Source organism: Acyrthosiphon pisum, chromosome A2 (assembly GCF_005508785.2).
Source record: "Acyrthosiphon pisum isolate AL4f chromosome A2, pea_aphid_22Mar2018_4r6ur, whole genome shotgun sequence".
NCBI lineage: Eukaryota > Metazoa > Arthropoda > Insecta > Hemiptera > Aphididae > Acyrthosiphon > Acyrthosiphon pisum.
Genome location: NC_042495.1, coordinates 62226260 through 62245484, shown reverse-complemented (window position 1 = coordinate 62245484; position 19225 = coordinate 62226260). Strand labels below are relative to the sequence as shown.

General features: G+C 31.8%; 1 protein-coding gene across 1 annotated transcript in view; it reads left to right on the top strand.

The window, feature by feature from the left end:
- Positions 1-16054, top strand: part of LOC100572243 — a 76677-nt gene extending 60623 nt beyond the window's left edge. The window contains exon 3 of the mRNA XM_003243308.4: positions 13184-16054. Coding sequence (XP_003243356.1) covers positions 13184-14020 — 837 coding nt within the window. The 3' untranslated portion in view covers positions 14021-16054. The remainder of the gene's footprint in view (positions 1-13183) is intronic.
- The last annotated feature ends 3171 nt before the right edge of the window (positions 16055-19225 follow it).

The following is a 19225-nucleotide window of genomic DNA, read 5'->3' as shown; positions in this document are numbered from 1 at the left end:
TGAAGATACTAAAACAGTCGTCGGTAGCAGAATCGTACCTATGTTAAACTCATCCAGCGCGAGAACCATTGATATCGGGTGGCTTGACCAAGGGACCAAGGGAGACTAGAGAAAATATCAAACGTTTGTAGATATTAATGACAGTATCGTTTATTCACTTCAAACCGTTTTTGAATTAAAATATCCCGCGTAATATGGTATATATAGATTATAGATACAATATTGGCAAATATAATTTCTTATAATATTGCAATTTTTAATATTGCTTAGTAGGTAATTTAGTCACAATCGATTTGTTTGTTGTAATTGAGATTTCAGTAAAACATTATAATATATGATTTGCAAATTTTCTTTAACTTATAGTATAATTTAATGAAACGTGTTGCAATCATTATCCACATATTATCCAATCACACACACACGACATTTTTATCTGTTAAAACTCAGATTAATACCTTTTTAAATACACTTGTGACATACGCACCACAGAGATAGCAAATAATGAAAATTTTAAATCGCGTCGATTGAATGTAGGTACCCACATTGTATATAACATCAAAAGTTGTGTCTTTTAAATATATTTTTCCTCTTAGAAAAATACCTGTTCCTACAAATTTTTAATTCATTTTTCAGAATAATCATACGTACGTACCTATATTATACACAGAAGAAGGTTTATAACATGTTCGAAAAAACGTACCTATGGTATACATGGGTTATGGCCTATGGGTAGATACTTCATAACATCATTTCAATAATACCGTACTACAAAGTAATAACTAAAAAAAACATCTTTTGTAGTATTTTACACAATGAATAATGATTTATAAGAAAAAAACGGTATATTCTATAAATTATATGATATTTTAACGTAGGTACAACTCACTTACTATAAAGTACCTATTTACATTTTATTTGACTATCATAAAAAATACTGTTTTTGTTACACTTATTAAGATTTATAAAAATATATACGCTGTGCGTACCTACCTAAATGTATTATGTTTAATACGAATTAGCATAAAATGAGTATAAAACAGTATGATGACATAGCATATTTATCACTATAGATCTATGTATAGATATTATTATTATATTATATATACTATCTTAAAGTAAAAAGTATTATCTACTACTCATAAATTTTTATTTTAATCGGCAATATACTGTTTTATGGAACCGCTTTCGCGTTACTTCGTGAGAACAAATAGGTATGTATTATTTTTTAGAATCACTAATCGAGTTCCATCAACATGAATTCCTCCCTCAATTTTGGTCAACGGCGTATGAAATGTTTAATATTATAATGATAATAATATGTACATTTTTATTTTTATTTTATTTATTTTATTTAATTTTTAAATTGTTGTATTAATTTATAAGACTGTTAGTGCCTATTTCCAAACAAAATATTGATAATAATTATAGTGGTGTAGGCGTATTTTAGCGTTCAGGATTTAAAAGTGTATTTTATATGAGGCTTCAAATAACATGTCACACACACCCCCTGTAATATTATGTATGAGTTAGGACAACTCTAAACGAATTAAAAATTGATTTGTTCATCTCACCAAACTTCTTCTTATATTACTTACTTATTGTAATTTCTTACTATAGCCATTGATTAAGTAAGCTTAATTAGTAAACTTAATTAAGTTTACTTAATCAATGCTATAGCATAATGTAGTTATTGTATATCCCTGTATTATTTTATTGTACCTATTCATTATTAATATTTGTTATATAAAATTGTTTCGAAAAATTATTAATAATAATTTAAATTATGTTACAGTGCCTCCCACATTTAAAATAAAAATAAATAAATTTAGTCGATGTTAAAATGTTAAAATAATTAGGTATACATATTACATATTGCAGCATTTTTAAAATATAAATCTACAAACTACTTACAGCATAAATGTATAATATGTACACTTTAAAATGTTTGTAATGATGGTCCAATCGTTTTCCAATTGGTAAAAATGATGTGAATGCCAAAGTCCACACATATTTCTATAAACTACTGAAATTAGGAATCTCAGTATGCTCAAAATCGGTGTTTCCCAACCTTTTTCATATTGTGATCCTTCAATAATTTAGACCCTTATTCTGACTGCAGGTGAGTAGGTGACATATACAATAAACTATCTAGCTGTTCTGTAGTATAATACCGTAATATTTTCTTGTATAATTATTATATAATTTAGTCTTTTTATCTAATAATATATTTGTGTATTTCTGCCGTATATTTATATATTTAGGTATAGAAAAACTATCACATTATAAATATATAATTTTTTTTACTAACACAGTTGAATGACAAAATTATTTATTATGTATACCAATTTTTGTCATCGCGTGATGACTGTTTGTGATTTTCAAAATCCTTGTATCACAAATCACAAACAACTTAGAAAAAACGTAGACGAATGCAGTTTTTCCGGCATTTAGGTACCAGAAAGTATGTGATATGTACCATTATCCCGTAGGTATGCCCTCTACTAAAGCACAGTGTTAAAATGTGTAGGCAAATGCAGTTCATACGTTGTAATGTCGTAAAATAAAAACGGTTTTAGAATTTGCATTTCGCGTTAAACTATGGACCGCCGAGCATTTCCGTTATCTGTTCGAGGACTCTCGAAAGCGCAGCGGCCGTCCAATATGCTGCAAGGACAAAAAGACACGAGAACTGGCAAAGTCTTGTCAAATGACGCAACGGCTTAACAACACTCCATGTGCAATAAATTATGCGAGGACGTATAATATTATCATTATATTTCATTTTTGCGCGCGTGCGTCTGGCTATCAATCGTTATTTTCTACGATATATTATATTATATACTAACCCATATTATTGAGTCGTATGCTTAGACGTAGAGAGAGAGAGAGAGAGAGAGAGAGAGAGAGTGAGTGGGGAAAAGAGCTGCTCAAATGATAATAGAAATACATTATACAATAATTATTATCATGTCTATATAAATCAAAAAACTAGTAACGCGTTTTTGTGGCGGTCGGGAGAACAAGAAGTCCGTTTTACATTTTTTAAACGCTGTGGTTTTGCCGCGAGCCGTCGTATAAATTTATTTGTGATCTCATATTTTATTTTAACGTTTCGGTGGCACCGTAATATATCAATTTTATTTCGCGTAGTCACAAAAAAAAAACGGATATACCATACATAATATAGGTATTATAAAATTGAATCTATGCCGTAATTCATTTGTGTGTCATTCACGAGTCGCATACACACACACATTACGGGAAAATTATATATTTAATATAATACGTATTTTTTTTTCTACAGCACGCGCAATTTGACTTATGTCTATAACGATGTATTGTCGACTGTCATGTTTGAATGAGTATTCGTAATAAAAATCACACGCACAAAACGTACGAAAACACTTGTAAAACGTATTCCTAAACACATAAAACCGCGTTAAAACGTACGGTAAACAATGGCGCTTAATATTTCACACCTTTTCACGTACGTTCGACACGTTTAGGATAATATACTAAAACCAGTTATACCGCGCCACTATATTGGAGGTACCAGTTTGAACCATTCAGAAGAAATCTCCGAAATATATATTATATATATATATTTATACTTACGATTTAAGCACTTCTGAAGTGAAAGCATGCGTGAAGATAAACCGCGCTAAATATGTTATGAATTATAATATTATATATACATAATATTAAAATATACCTATAGCCATTAGCCATATAGGCGTGCTATAGTCTATAAGGCGTATCTACACTGCAACAACTCTACCTACAATAGCTTCGGATCGGACGTTTACCGACATTGACCCTAAACTCTGTACTACAACAGGCGGTAATTGTTTAAGAATTGTATGCAATAAATAAAAACATCAAGCACAAAACATGTTATTACTCGCAATATTATTATTACGTTTCAATTGTTGACCCTTTCCTGCAGGATAGATCGTCGAAGGTGGAATTCATAATTGGTCAGTCAGTCATAATTATGTTGGAATAACTTTGACTTTACTACAGTGTATAACTGAGTAGGTAACCTACATACAGGTTAATATGACGTGTTATATTAATATGATCGTGCGTCAGGGAACTATTGCTATATAATAAATAACAATAAATTGTACATAAACCACCATGTTACAACACTGCGATTATATATTACCTACGATTTATTTTAAACGGATGTCGTGGAATATGCGTGAGCAGAACATTTGTAATATCTTCGCCGAGGTGGTTGAATTGAATGGTAAATGAGCACAAAAATACACCAATAAATCGTGATCCCGAAGACTGTTGAACGACTATGCCTTAATTTTTTATTTGGAAAAACAATAAAGGGTATGAACCGAAACACCTACTTAAAAAAAAAAATTTTAATAATTAAATTATTCTATATAATACTTGAGAAAATTCGGCAGTACCTACTACCCACCCCATATTTCACATAGTCACGATTACATATTTTTTCCATAATATTTTGTCACTAAGAGAAATAGCAATAAAAATAACAATGCCACCTAACAAAGTATTATAGAAATAATACTAATTTCTATAAAAACAAATAAGAGTGGTCCTTATTTAATCGTTTTGTGCTACCATTTTAAGTTAATTCTTGAAATGCGCATGAACCAGTGAACACCATTAGAAACTTTCACTATAGAAATGCTAAAAAAAAAATTATTCCAACAACCGTAAACATCAGTACCTATATCTATACTATTTCGATTTATCATATTCTGTTAGTCAATGTGCCTTGGACATAATATTATTATAATATTCAATTATTTGCAATACATAATATACTTTTGAAAATATATTATTAAGATATAAGTTATACTTAGTTACACTTAGTTTTTGTCGGTTAAAAAAAATTGAGGTCGTCCAAATGTCTCTATAATATCTAATAAAAATGTACCGTCTACTGCATGGCGACAATAATAAGTTAGTCGCCTATGACAATACAGTGCGGTAGTTAACATATTATTATTAGTATTATCTATTGCATTCGGACTGCGCCGAGTAATAGTTTATACGACCGAAAATTGTGATATTGTGTCCCATCTACAATATATGATATGATATCATAGCATTAATAATATGATATACATTTTGTCCTTTTGAACGGTGTTGTGCAGTTCCTATTTATGTATACACTTATAATATACCTACCGCATCATTGTGCATAGACGAGTGACAATTATATTTATGTATCATACCATTATTTGGTCGCCGTGGGTGCGAGTCCGCTGTTGGTAGTATAAAATATTGTGTTAACCCTCGCCGCACAAGTCATATTATATACGTTTATACGAGAGAAATTATTATTATTATTCTTCCCCCATCCCACCTCATGGGACGCAGACGAGCACCGCAGCTCGTAAAAATTTATTGGGCGCCGTTTTCGTATATATTAATACTATCATATTAACGCGTGCGGTGCGACACACACACTTATACGTATATTAGGTATGTATAATAATATGCATGCGTTTTCTTTAAACAACCGACTGTGTTATGTTTGTTAAACAGTGTTATTTTTTAAATTATAATACTCGATGGTTCAATTAACTCTCATCGTATATATAAGGTTATACGTTACATTCTCGGAAACGACCGGCGCTAACAGCAAATTAGGTATCATTACTATTGCAATTTATTATTATGCAGCTGCATTACAATATTATAATAGCAAATCACTGCCCCGAGTGCATATTATTTTTTAGACGCACAACCGACGTTGATTGCATACGTACGCATCACGCGGTTCGTGATGGTGCTAGGTCGATACGTGGCTGTAATATTCTTAGAGCTGGGCCGATATCACTTTTTCCTGACATTCGATTAACCGCATCGACATATTTGACCTATACGTTAAACCGACAACCGATCCTTAAGTGCACAGGCACACAGCACCTAGTCCTAGAACTGATTCAAAGAACATAATATATATCGTTAGGAAACTATTTTAAGAAAAAAATCGATAATTTGAAAGACATTGTTAATCGTTAATATATATAAAATATATTCAGCACGGAAGAATATCGAATTTACTGGTAGGTAGTTATTATGTTCGATACCCGACGACATAACAACCTAACACGTCGGTCGAGTTCTAAATATTATTGATTTTATCTTGGATGTGCAAACGCTTCTGGTGTAGGTTGTAGGTACAATATTTATATAATATATTATTATAGTCGGTACTATTTTATGGTGCGTGCACGAAATTATATCGACGAAATGATTTCTTTCGTAAAATATTATATTATTTAATTCGTCTGTACCCGGAGTGACGGTGCTGTGAAGGACAACGATACAACAACCACCGTTGCAGCCGATTTCGCCCTCTCGAAACTTAATAGCCGCGTGCAAGTCAAGTAGGTCTATAAGCGCGTGTTTACCATAACATATTATAATAATATAATAAACCATGCTTATATGCGTACAATATAATATAATTATTGTCTGTGTAGTGTGATGTGCTGTGTTTTCTCTACAAAATCGACTCGGGCGATCATCGACATCAATGTATACACACGCGCGCGCGCGTAGGTATTATAAGTATTATAATAGAATATCGGTAAAACGCATACATATATAAGTATGTAAAATTATAATTTTATGTATACATAGGTAATATTAAAAAAATACCTTCTGTGCCGATCACCATATATCTTTTTGTAAAATCGTATATTAAACATAGGTATCTATTATGTACAGATGAAATATATTGTAATGGAAACGGGTTACTGTTCGCGATGCGCTGATTGGGCGATATATAATACCTACCATATGTACTGCCTATACGACCTACCACATCGTGTATGGTTGATAAAGTGGTCACTGGTAATCGATGATATTTTCCGGACAACGCGCGACGATCCGGGATTAATAATGACATTATACACTGTATAACCATGTGCAGTGTCTCGGCGTGAAACTATGGGTAGGTACTCGATATATTATAATATTATCGATACGTCTCGATCTCGGGAGAAGCGCCTCGCGACGAAATCGTTATTTTAACGCTTATAATATATAATTTATATATCGCATCCAATTTATCGAGCCAGAGATCCTCGTCGTCACCTCGCCAATCTACTCAGCTTACGTAATACCGATGATGATGATAATAATAATAATATAAACAACAATAATATTACACCCGTGTCTGCAGCCACACCTGGCCAGTGTCCACCCTACAGCCAGATCACCGTTACCTCCCGCTCCCTCCTCCTCCTCATGCACCTTGCCACCGCAAGAGACACCGCGAAAGCCGCCGTCGTGTCGCGTACGACTTATCTCACCGGCAAATCTTTGTGCGTATCGCAAACCTATACTATACCTACCGAGTACTTTGCTTATTGCGATGCCACCTGTGTGAGTTCTCGCGTGTACGCGTATTTTTTTCGTATTATTTTTTTTACCGGTTTGACGTTTATGATATACGACCGGGAGGACGAGACCGCACGAGTAGTTGCGTCGGCGACGGCGGCGGAATCCATTCGTCCGACGATGACGTTGTTTCGCGTTTGTTTTTATGGTGTCGCAACAAACTCCGCAAGACCGTCGGCACCCCCCCCCCCTCAACCCATTATACTATTGGCCATTAGGATAGGAATTTTTTTTCTTTCTTACCGCCGCAGCAGTCAGCTCTTGACGCCCCGTTTATTTTATCACAGTATAGTCGCATATAGGTATATATTATATTATATATGTGATGTAGGTATACGCGATATAATAACATATTTGTCCTTTAGGTCGGTTTATTTATTATTATTTTATTTGTGAAAATTTTTTATTTTTTCATTTTTCTTTCGTTGCAAAACGTATAACGCGCAAATATATAAATACGATATAATGCACTACTGTGTGACTTGTCGCGATATAAAAATGAAATATTATACCTATCGGTCGAGATTTTCCTTGAGATTTTAACGTCAAAACATTTTTTTTCAAATAAATATTAATACATATGGCATTTTATTATTAATATTTTTATTGTGGGCGTACGTATTTAACACTGACACACAACTCGTTTCGGTTTCAACCGTGCCTTGCTTGACTGCACCATTTAGCGCAGCTGCAGGTCGACCGGACCGAAGTTCTGTGCGCTTTTTTCATTCCCATTGTTTGGAGATATTATATTCTACGCAATTATCATATTTTACGATATCAGCATGGCTCCAAGCTCAGACGTTCGAACTATACAGTACATAACGTACCAAATGTAATGTGAATATTATTAATGTTCCAATGTCAACAACTGGTACAGTCTACATTAAACATGATATTATATATTATATCAAACTAAACGACGAGCCATATATATTATTGCTATAAGTCATAAGGCATTGTATATTGTTTCGGCCGTTTAATCTATCTTCGTTACCTACCAAATAGCGACGCGGGCAACTGCGTATAAATGAATAATATGTGTCAGCTATATACATTGTGTTTTAAATAAAATTATGGAGATATTTATTTACCGCCGCACTCTTGTGTCCACTTACTTCATATTTTATGTAGAATAAATATAGTTTTAAGAGGATTTGAAAAAAGAACCCTTTATTATTGGTTTCAATATGTACACCTATTGCATTAAATTATCTCAAGTGTGTATAATAATTATTATAATACTAACACTAACCAATTTGTGTACCCAAAGAGTTAGCCAGATCTACCTATTTGATGTAGGACGATTGCTATAATAGGTATCTACACTTAAAGTATAATATTCAGGATTTTACTTTTTTAAATAATTGTTAAACTGCTTATAAAAGCTATGCTTTAAACATAAATTTATACATCGGAGTATTTGAAAAGTACTCTGCTCTCCTCTAAATTATAAGTTATATATCCTTACCATTTAAAAAATGAAAATAATTCAGATATTTTTGTAAATATTTTATGTTAAGTAGTAGGTACGCCTAAATTTTTTAAAAAAAATACAGACATTTTCTAAAAAGATTAGTATTTAGTGTTGCCAGTTGAATTTGTTTTTCTGTAAATATAATAATAATTTATTTGATTGATAGATCTTCTCCAAAAAGGCACCCTAAAACACGATAATATAGTCTATATACATGTATGGTGTTTATTGAACGAATCTTTAGTCTTTGCTCATTACGGAGATCGAGAGACATGAATATAAAATATTTAAGTCTAAATACTACTAAAAATAATATAAAGGTATAATAATACATTAATACATAATATTATATATTACTAGATATTATCAGTATATTTTGCTATGATCACAATACATTTTATTCATACACTTTTTTAGCCTCTAAAATTAATCTATATCTAACTACTAACTTTTTTAAATTTTATATTTTATATTAATACATCGCCATTTAATATTTAATTATAGTCGTGAAATTTATGCATTGTCATTAATGACAACTTTACTAATTGGATACTTTGATCATCATATTTTTATTTTTACTGAAGAGGTTAACCATACTATATTTTTAAATGCTACATTTTTATAAATACTACTTGTGTTTATTTATTTAAATTTAAATATTTGAATACCTTTTCATCAAAAACATTATGTTTGACATTACGTAGGTACGTATTTATAATAATTACATTTATTATTGTAATAAACTATAAACATTTTTAGTATTCTGTTTGAAAGTGGAATGATACTTAATAGTTCAATTATAATACTACTTAAAAACTCGTGTACGAAATCAAAAAAAGGGTTGTTTCCTATATATATTCTAAAATTAAACACCAGAGAAGAAAGCCAGACACTTAGGGTCCTTGCCAATATTTCAAAAGTTTTTTTTTGACACGCCGCCATTGATACTAAACGTTTTTATCGAAGGTGATACAAAAACGACGTGTTGAAATCCATTGAGATCTAGTAAAAGAAATGTATTAACTGAAAAATTCATAATTATAACCAAACAGACATTTACAAATAAATGCACATTCATGCATAATATATAATATGAGAGTAATTTGAAGTGTTATGAGAATAAAATAAGGAATAATATCGTTCAATAATAATTAATAATAATCGAACTATAGACACGTAATAAGTATGGAATTTTTATTATTATTATTATTATTAACATTCATTATTTATTTGTTTATTAAACTTACGTTCCTATTACGTGTATCAATTGTACATACAAGTATTGTTACTATTTATTTATATGTTTAATATTTAATTGTGTGAAAACTAACAACTATTATAGTCTATAGAACATATGTCAACATATATCATATAACAACTAGTAAGATACATTTTTACTAGCTCCAAAACGACTTAATTGGCAATTGTTCAATACTGTGTTTTCAGTGCACTTTGAATTCTGAGCCACGCGATTAAACAAACGTTAAAATAGTATTTGTGATCTATTATAATGTACCAGTATAGGTACACAATAAAATGTAGCACACACAAACGTTGGAAAATTGTACTTTAGATTGTATGGTGAAATTTTCATTATTTTTGCCCACACGAAACAGTGTTAAAAATAGTTTTGACTTCAAGTGTAAACCTATTCTACGCCAGTTAGTGATATATAAAGAACCTTAAAAAAAATGTATTTGTAGAATAAAACTGCGTTTGAGTTATTTGGAATATTGTTCATTGCGATCCCGGTGTTGAAAGAAATACACATCAGTATAAATAATATGTATTTAAACGCTTTCAACTTCAAAAGTTAAGTGATGGCGCTATTTTCAGATAAACAAATATTCTATTTCTGAATCCATTGATGACAATAAAACTTACAATTAATCAATACATTGGAAATCTATTAAAGTAATTTTAGAATTAAAGTGGTGTAAAGAGGCTATTAGTAAGAACGATGTTATTTTGTTTACACACTATACTACTACACATGTATTGTCTATTATTATTATTATTTTTTTTTTTTTGGTTTATGATGTTAATTACACATTCTCATATATTTAACAATTCATTTATGTTCAAGCGATGACTATTAAAATAAGTAGTACCTTCTGTTTGAAGTACGTAAAGCTATTTTAATGTGTATTATTTTTTTGCTCTCTAATAAAAAGGATTTAATGTACATTTCGACTGTTATATATATATTATTATACTATAACACAGAATTATTTTATTTTCATGGAAAACACGATAATATAATAATACAATCATATAGTAAACACGACAATACGTCCGGATATAACAGACCTTATAGTCTTAATTTTTGTCCACATCAAAAAATTGCATTTTATAAATAGATTATGGTGGATTTATATATTATATACCTGTCATATAACTGATATATTGACATATTGTATAGGTACGTTGAAGATAACGGGCCTTTGCAGAAAAATACGAATTATGTACATGATTGGTTATGTCGTAGATATGCACCTACGTCGTACATTTTTGTAAACAGGGTACCGGATTCTGTATTTATATACCTTTATAGTTTTATTCAAAGAATTAAAGAATACTCGTATAGTCACATGCAATAATGTGGACGAAATTAATACCGAACGCAATGTATTACCGAGAGACGTGAGTGTACCTATACGTGTAAGTGGGCAATGGTACGAAATTTACCAAACCCGTTTTGAATTTGAGACAGTGTCGCGTATATATACCTATGCATACCGCTTAAATGGTTCGTGCGGAAAAATTCTGCCAGGTCACTTAATTTCACGCATGAACTGCGTCCGTCAATTTTTTAAATTTTTTCTGTCGATAACAGACCTTTAAAAAATAAGCGCAGATAACGTTTTACCGTTTAGTGTAGCATAATAATTGTTATATTACTAAACAAATGACAAATAGTTAAATATTGCGTTTATCGTTGTATATGGTAATATTTTATTTAATGAAAAAAAAAAAATGTTTTCGTGAATAATAATACATTAATAGGTAGATATACGAATAGTTTTTATCTATATATTATATACCTACCTGCATTGGTCATATAACATTAGTCAGCGTATATGTTTGGCGTTTTAAAATGTGATTAATTTATCTATACAAGTGTTTAAATTATTTTTGAACAACAATTTCAAGTATTAAGTAGGTATTAAGTAGTTACCTATTTAGTATTTACAAAAATACACGTCCATCTTAACTTTTCATACCATTCAATAAAAAATATTCGAAGTATAAGTTCAAGTTATAATATATGCTTTTATTTGTTATTGTGTTCAGACTTAAGCTCGATTCTACAAAAAGCAGGATGCCACTAGGCTTGTATACGGACCAATAGCATAATATGTGGAAACTTTACTAGAAGTGGTTTGTAAATAATTCTAATTGAATATAGTTTTTCATAAAAACTATTAAAGTTTATTTAATATTTCAAGATATGATTTCCAAAAAAAAATAAAAAAAATAACCACACATTGTTATACTACCAATTGGTTCCTCGCTCTGTTCAGAATTTAAAAAATAATGGTCAGACTATCTCCAACAGAAAGGGGAGCTTGACCTTATTATTGCCACCCTTACTACTGCTTGTCTACTTCAACAATAGTCATAAACAAAATGGAAATTCCTTTCACAAAAATTAGAGGGAAGCTTTCTGGACAATAATAAGTAATAATATCATATACTGTCCCGATTTAGGAATTTATATCGTCCAAAAACTGAATTGTCGTTTCGTTTATCGTCCAATCAATAGCCTGGCCGAGAATGTACATTATAATATCTGCAGGCTGTAAAGTGTAAACTATATATACAAAGTTCTCTACCATATTGGTGCAAAGAATTCTTTAAGAGCGTCTTGGGGGAGAATTATTCGGGGCAGAAAATGTGGTCTCTACCCATAGCGATTTGATGCCCTCTGGCAAAAGAACGGCACATCGTAATTCCTTCATGGTAGTTGGCGTTCTATGGAGTATGGAGGGTGCCGTATATAGAACAATATCACATCTCAAAATGACTTAAACTATCGCGAATCTCATACGCAGACTGCAGTAGCTCTTACTGACTGCCCAAACCCACGGCCTAAATAGGTACCCGTACGGTGTTTAAACGGGTACTACTATCTGTACTATTAGTTTCAGTTGGCCAAATGGTCCACGAATGGCCGCTATCATCTCATCATTACTATATTGAGCCTTTGATCCGTGTATATACATTGATTCATGAATACACACCTATATGAGTGTATATTCATATTATAACTGTCACTTTAACGTTTTCTGTTATTTGTTGCAGAAGGACTTCGAGGACGAATGCGTGTTCAACGAAATGATCGAACAGAACCATTACAACACGTACTCGTCCGTCAAGTACACGAACGACCGGCGCACCCTTTACCTGGCGCTCAACAAGCGGGGCATGCCGCGCAAGGTGCAGATAAAGGCGGACGCGCCGCTTGGCAAGCTGTCTACGTACACGCGGGTGCTGACGCAACCAGTGCCGGCGGAACGGGTGGAACGGCTGTTGGCCAACCGACGCCCTCTGCAGTCGGCCGAGTGGCCGGCGTCTATACCACACGCGCACCGGCACCAACACGCGTGTCCACCGCACATGGGGCCACCGCACGCCACCGCCAAGAACCGCAAGTCCCTAGGCCGCAAGTGCCAAGTCAAAGGTGGCGGTGGCGGCGGCGGCGGCCGGAAGAAGAACAAGGACGACGGGAACAGGGACAGTGGCAGCAGAGAGGACGAAGACTGCGGGGGCGGAGGTGGAAACAAGAAGAACAACAACCGATGTGGCGACGGCGGCGACGAAATCAGTCACCGGAAAGTGGATGCCGCCGGCCGGAAAAAGAAATCGAAAAAACCTACGGCCGGCGGCGGCAAAGGTGGAAAAGGCGACAAGCCGCAGCGGCAACACGGCGCAAAGGCCGGGAAAAAATCGGAGACTGGCGCTCCGCCTCCACCGCCGTTGGAACCCGTCGTCGCTGTCCAGACGGTTACCACGGCCGTTGTCCCGTCGTCGATTGTGGACGCGGACGGCGGTGGCGACGACGACGAAGACGACGATGCGGTGGCGGCTTTGGCGGCCACGGCTCCGACAGACGAGTTCCTACATTTTAACGACAATTAACCGTAATAATAATATTAATAATGATAATAATAATAATAAAACAATAATTAATTATATTATACGCACTTATTTTGTTATTATTACTATTATTGTCATATATTTATACAAACACTATACTGCTTATCTTATTATATAATAATATTATCATTTTATATATTTTATTGTTATTATTATGTTGTGTTCGCCGTGATCGGCTCGTGTACGGGCCCCGCCGACGGGAAATCGAATCCACATCGTCCGCGTCCGACCTGATCCTAACGCGAATAAAATAACTTAATAATATTACAATCATATTATGCCTACCTACTATACTTACTTATATCATCTATTATTACTCATACTATTTTTTTTAGTGTTATGTAATATATATCCTCTTAGCTGTACGTCCATGCATGCGACCATTATAATTTTTTTTTTTCATATTATATAGATATACCTACATAAATGAATATAATAATAATGATAATTGAATATACTTATTGATTATTATAACGAAGAACTACAATATTATCGTAAAGTCTGCCCCCGCCAAATCTAGGATTTTCCACACCGTCGCCGCCTCCGAGTGTGCTTATTTCCCGCGCCAGTCTATCGCTTCCTACACCACCCCCGCCAACTCAGGGTTTTGAGTAAGCATTGACCGTTTTTATATTATTTATTTATATTTCGCAGCATCACTCATCGGTATTCAGTGAACGTTCAGTATTCTTCCGTATAAAATGTACAATAATATTATAATATAAGTATAATATAATATATGTTATTTCCGCCGACTTCCCGCAATGTGCCATTTTTAAGTTATAAAAAATGAAAAAATATGTTTATTAGTTTTGTACTTTCTTGATATTAATATGTTATAATATACACCGCGTGTTTTATTCTGAATGATATTGTATAATATATAACGTACAGTAAAAATATGTATAGACGATAAACTTGTTCGTCTCTATCAAATGTTAATAACTCGTGTTTAGACAATATAAAAATTTGTTTACATTCCAAATTTCGAATAGTATAAAATGTACGTGACAAACTACTGACAGGCCAGCAGCATTTCAAATCGTCGCGACCTTATGATATTGTTAATAATAATAATATATTCATATCAGTCCGATTAACGACGAATATATTTTTACTACTAGGTATGCACCAAAGTCGTCCCTCGCTGAATCTAAAATACCAACTCGTGAAATCTCATGTGCTTAACAAACGCAACAATGTTTTTGTAAAAATAAAAATACATTTTTTATACCAAATAAGTTTATATATTTTAGTTTTCCTATGTTGTACAAATTTATATTAAAGTGTCATTTTTTTTTCAATTTGTAATTTTTAAATGTGCCTGACTAGTTTTATATTTTGCGTATAATATTAGTATTATGATATCTGTCTAATATTACTATTTATTTACTGTCCGTACGCGGTGATTTGAAATTTTCCCATGACGGTTTTTAATGAATTTTTTTCCTAAGAAATAAAATATTATAGTGATTTTTGTACTCCAAATTGTTAAATATTACAGAAAAAAGCACCTAGTCAATAATCGTTAAATATAAGTGTTCAGAACATTGGAGAGACGTATATATAAAAACAAAATAATCAATTTTCTAAGGTCTGTACTTTTTAGAAATTTTGTTTTGTTTTTAATTATTTATATTTTTAATGTGAAAATCGTATATACTTCTCTCTGGTGATCCAGGAACTAGTGTGTTTATTACTTAAGTATTAATTCTGAAAGCGGCTCGCGTTGCTGTGTCCATCGTATTATGTAATTTTACTAGATAATATATCTATAATACTTACCTGTATAAGTATATCACGTATACTTATATTTTAGTCCATCATTGTTTATTTATACTACTACCAGTTCTATGTTCCCAAAAACATTTTTTGTGTTAGTTTGATATTGTAACCATTGTATAACAAACGTTGTGTCCAAAAATGAAAAAAATCAAACCGTTCAAATATAATATTATAAGTACCTAATATCATTATTATTTTATTTTATTGTAAATAAACGTCAGTATTTTTAAATGTTGCAAAAATATATTTATTCAACGTAACAACACTTAAGTAATATATTATACTATATAGGTACGTGTGGTTTAGTTAATATTATACTAAATATGTACGTGATGTTATAATATAATGCACTGCATGTCGCCTGTTATAGGTACCTATACCTATAACCTAACCTATATCTACTAAAAAAATTGTCTTCTGCCAATGGAATTTTTTAAAAAATACCTGGCTATTATGTGAAATAAACATTTCGTCCTTGTCACGACGTATTATAGCGAAAAACAGAACAATATACACCGACCAACTCCTAATAGCGATTTAAGCATAATATAGGCGTATCTAGGGCGGCGTATCTAGACACTGACCATCTCCAACCAGAATTATTGTTGTCTATTTCGTTCAGGTAAATGTAATTGTACTTATCATATTCAACTTGACGCGGTGAATGACAATAATAACACCTACTAATATTATCACTTTTATAATTATTTTTCATAATAATAGTGTTAGGACATAATAAATAATATCATTTTAGATTCTGAGCAGAGTGATTTGGTACTTTTGAGAGGTAAAAATTTAAAATTCCATTGGTATTCATGCACTTTTCTTAATAATAATTGAAAAAAGAATTAAGGAAACACGGGAACTTTTATACAATACCAGTTTTTGACAAAAACTATATTGTTTTTTTGGGTGTAGGTAACTCAATAACAAATAACTGTAGATACCTACACCTACTGGCTACCTACTTGTAAATGTCAATACATTTTTTTATGCTTTTCGATCTATTTGAAACATATTATGACATTTTTAATTATATGTAGCTTTTTCTACTTTATGTTTCGATATTTTTGCTTGGTCAAAAAGTTGGAAAATTGAATAGAATGTTGCTCATAAGTTATTCATATAATATAAAATTTATTTAAAATAAAATATTTTTTTATTAGAATTTAAAGTTAGAATCTTCTACTTCTAATAAAAATTTAGTGGAATATCACATTCATTTTTATAGGCCTGTGAATTTTTTCGACATTGGATATTCATCCTTAAATTAACTATTTCTCCTCAATCGATTTTTTATGTTTTGTTGTAATTCAAAACCGTAAATACTTGACACTTTCACCAAATGCTTATATTAGCATTTTAAAATTATTTTGTCACCTTTTGATATATTATATAGTAATTTAACAATTTTAAAGATACTTGGCATGATTTTATTTTTAATGAATTTCATTGACATTAATCGTCGAAAGAGGGTTTGGGATGCTCTACCTCCCACGAATCGCCACATTAAAAATGTGTAGTGTAGATTCACACCAAATATATTTGATCACCCTACGCCTATATGTATTTAAGATTGTAACTCATGGACGAAATCTGATCAGTGATGGTTACTTATATATCGACGGCAACGCAGATACTCGACCAATAAGCGTCAAAAGGTATATTTATGTACATTGCGTTATGTAGCACAATAGTACCAATATAGATAACAGAGAAACACCACCGTTCCATTCATATATAGATATGATGTCTATATATATTTGTGTGTTTGACTTAAACGTCTATACTTACATTTACCGAGATGACGGCTCGAGCAGACGGTTGTCCGCAGTCCCATCCCCGCGCTCTCGTCTTGCGTCGTTACGTCTCTGTAACCATTAAATTTAGAACTGCCTTAAAATTAGATGATTAGTGCAATTTTCTGTCGTCGTTTAATAATGCTTATGGTTTTTTTTTTCATTTCCACACTTCGTTCTGGCTCTGGGCGGCCAGTGTAATAAAAATATCTACTGGCGTGTTTCAAAGTTTTTAATTAAGTAGTGTGTACCTATACACAATACACGCGGAAAATCACGTTTTTTGTTTGTATTTTTAAATAATAATATATTAATGCTCGATATCAACATTGTAGTTTTGTTATTTTGAATGTTTTAAATTTCGATTGATGATAGTAGTAAAAAATAACTGATTCAGATTTTAGAATCCTCACACACTCGCCCTAATCCTCACCTTAACCCTAACCCTTGGTAAATGGGCGAGGTTTCTAAATCGGCTTTTATACTACTGATGATTATCTATACAGAATCAATAATTTACAATTTATTTATTTACGTCTTTAAAAGATACTAATTTTTTTTTGTGCTAGTTACTCAATAATGAATAAGCTAAGGAAAATTTCAAATTTTTTAGTTATTATTGTTTAAACAATTGGTAATTCTTATAGACTGTAAGAGTTAATATGTATACTCACCAACTTGACTACCACAGTAACGAAATTCTACTAAAAACATGAAAAGTTAATAAAAGTAAAACGTAAATCTTTATATAAATGAAAAAAAAATCGCTTCGTTAAACGTATATACTGACTATGGTTACTGGTAAGTATTCTGTAAATAATAGCATTACTTTTATTTTTTTTAAGCTAGTCATTTCAGACATTTTATTTTAAACATTCTGAGCAGAGAAATATGAAATCTTGAGTCTTGGTGATTTAGCATATTTGAAATATGCTCCTATTAAATTTCGTTGATGTTGAACGTTCTTTTTCAATGTTCAAAGTGCTGTTAGCTGACTATAGAAAAAGTTTTAAATTTGAAAATTTGAAAAAAAAATCTTTTTTTTCATTGTAACTTTCAAGGTAAAAATGTGTGTTAATCTTAAACATTTGAAACAAAAATATTTTGTCAATTGTTTTTTAATAGTTGAAGAAGTTGAAAGTTGAAAGTTTTGAAGAAGTATCCAGATGAGAAAACCCATAAAATAAACCCAAATAATTCAAGTAATTAATTGTAACTTGTAAGCTGTTAAATAAAGTTGTAAATAAAATGTATTCATTAAAATAATAGGTACCTACAGAAAAAGTCTTATTTCTTGTTCAAAAATATTCATTTTAATGCATATATTTTGCATATTTAAGTGCATATTTTGTGATTTTTTAGAGCTACAAGTCCTCTGCCTTAGTTATGACATTAAAACATTCGTATGCTGAAGTACCATGGTACTTATGGGCACGTGAATTTCTATAAAATGGTTTTAATTTATTTAAATCCAACCATCTGTTATGTGCGATACGCATCAAACGTTTTGTCGATGGTGATGGTCTACAGTTTCACGGTTTAAATTATAGAGATATTATAGTATATGAATAGGAATCAAACTGGTTTTCTAGGAGATAGGTAA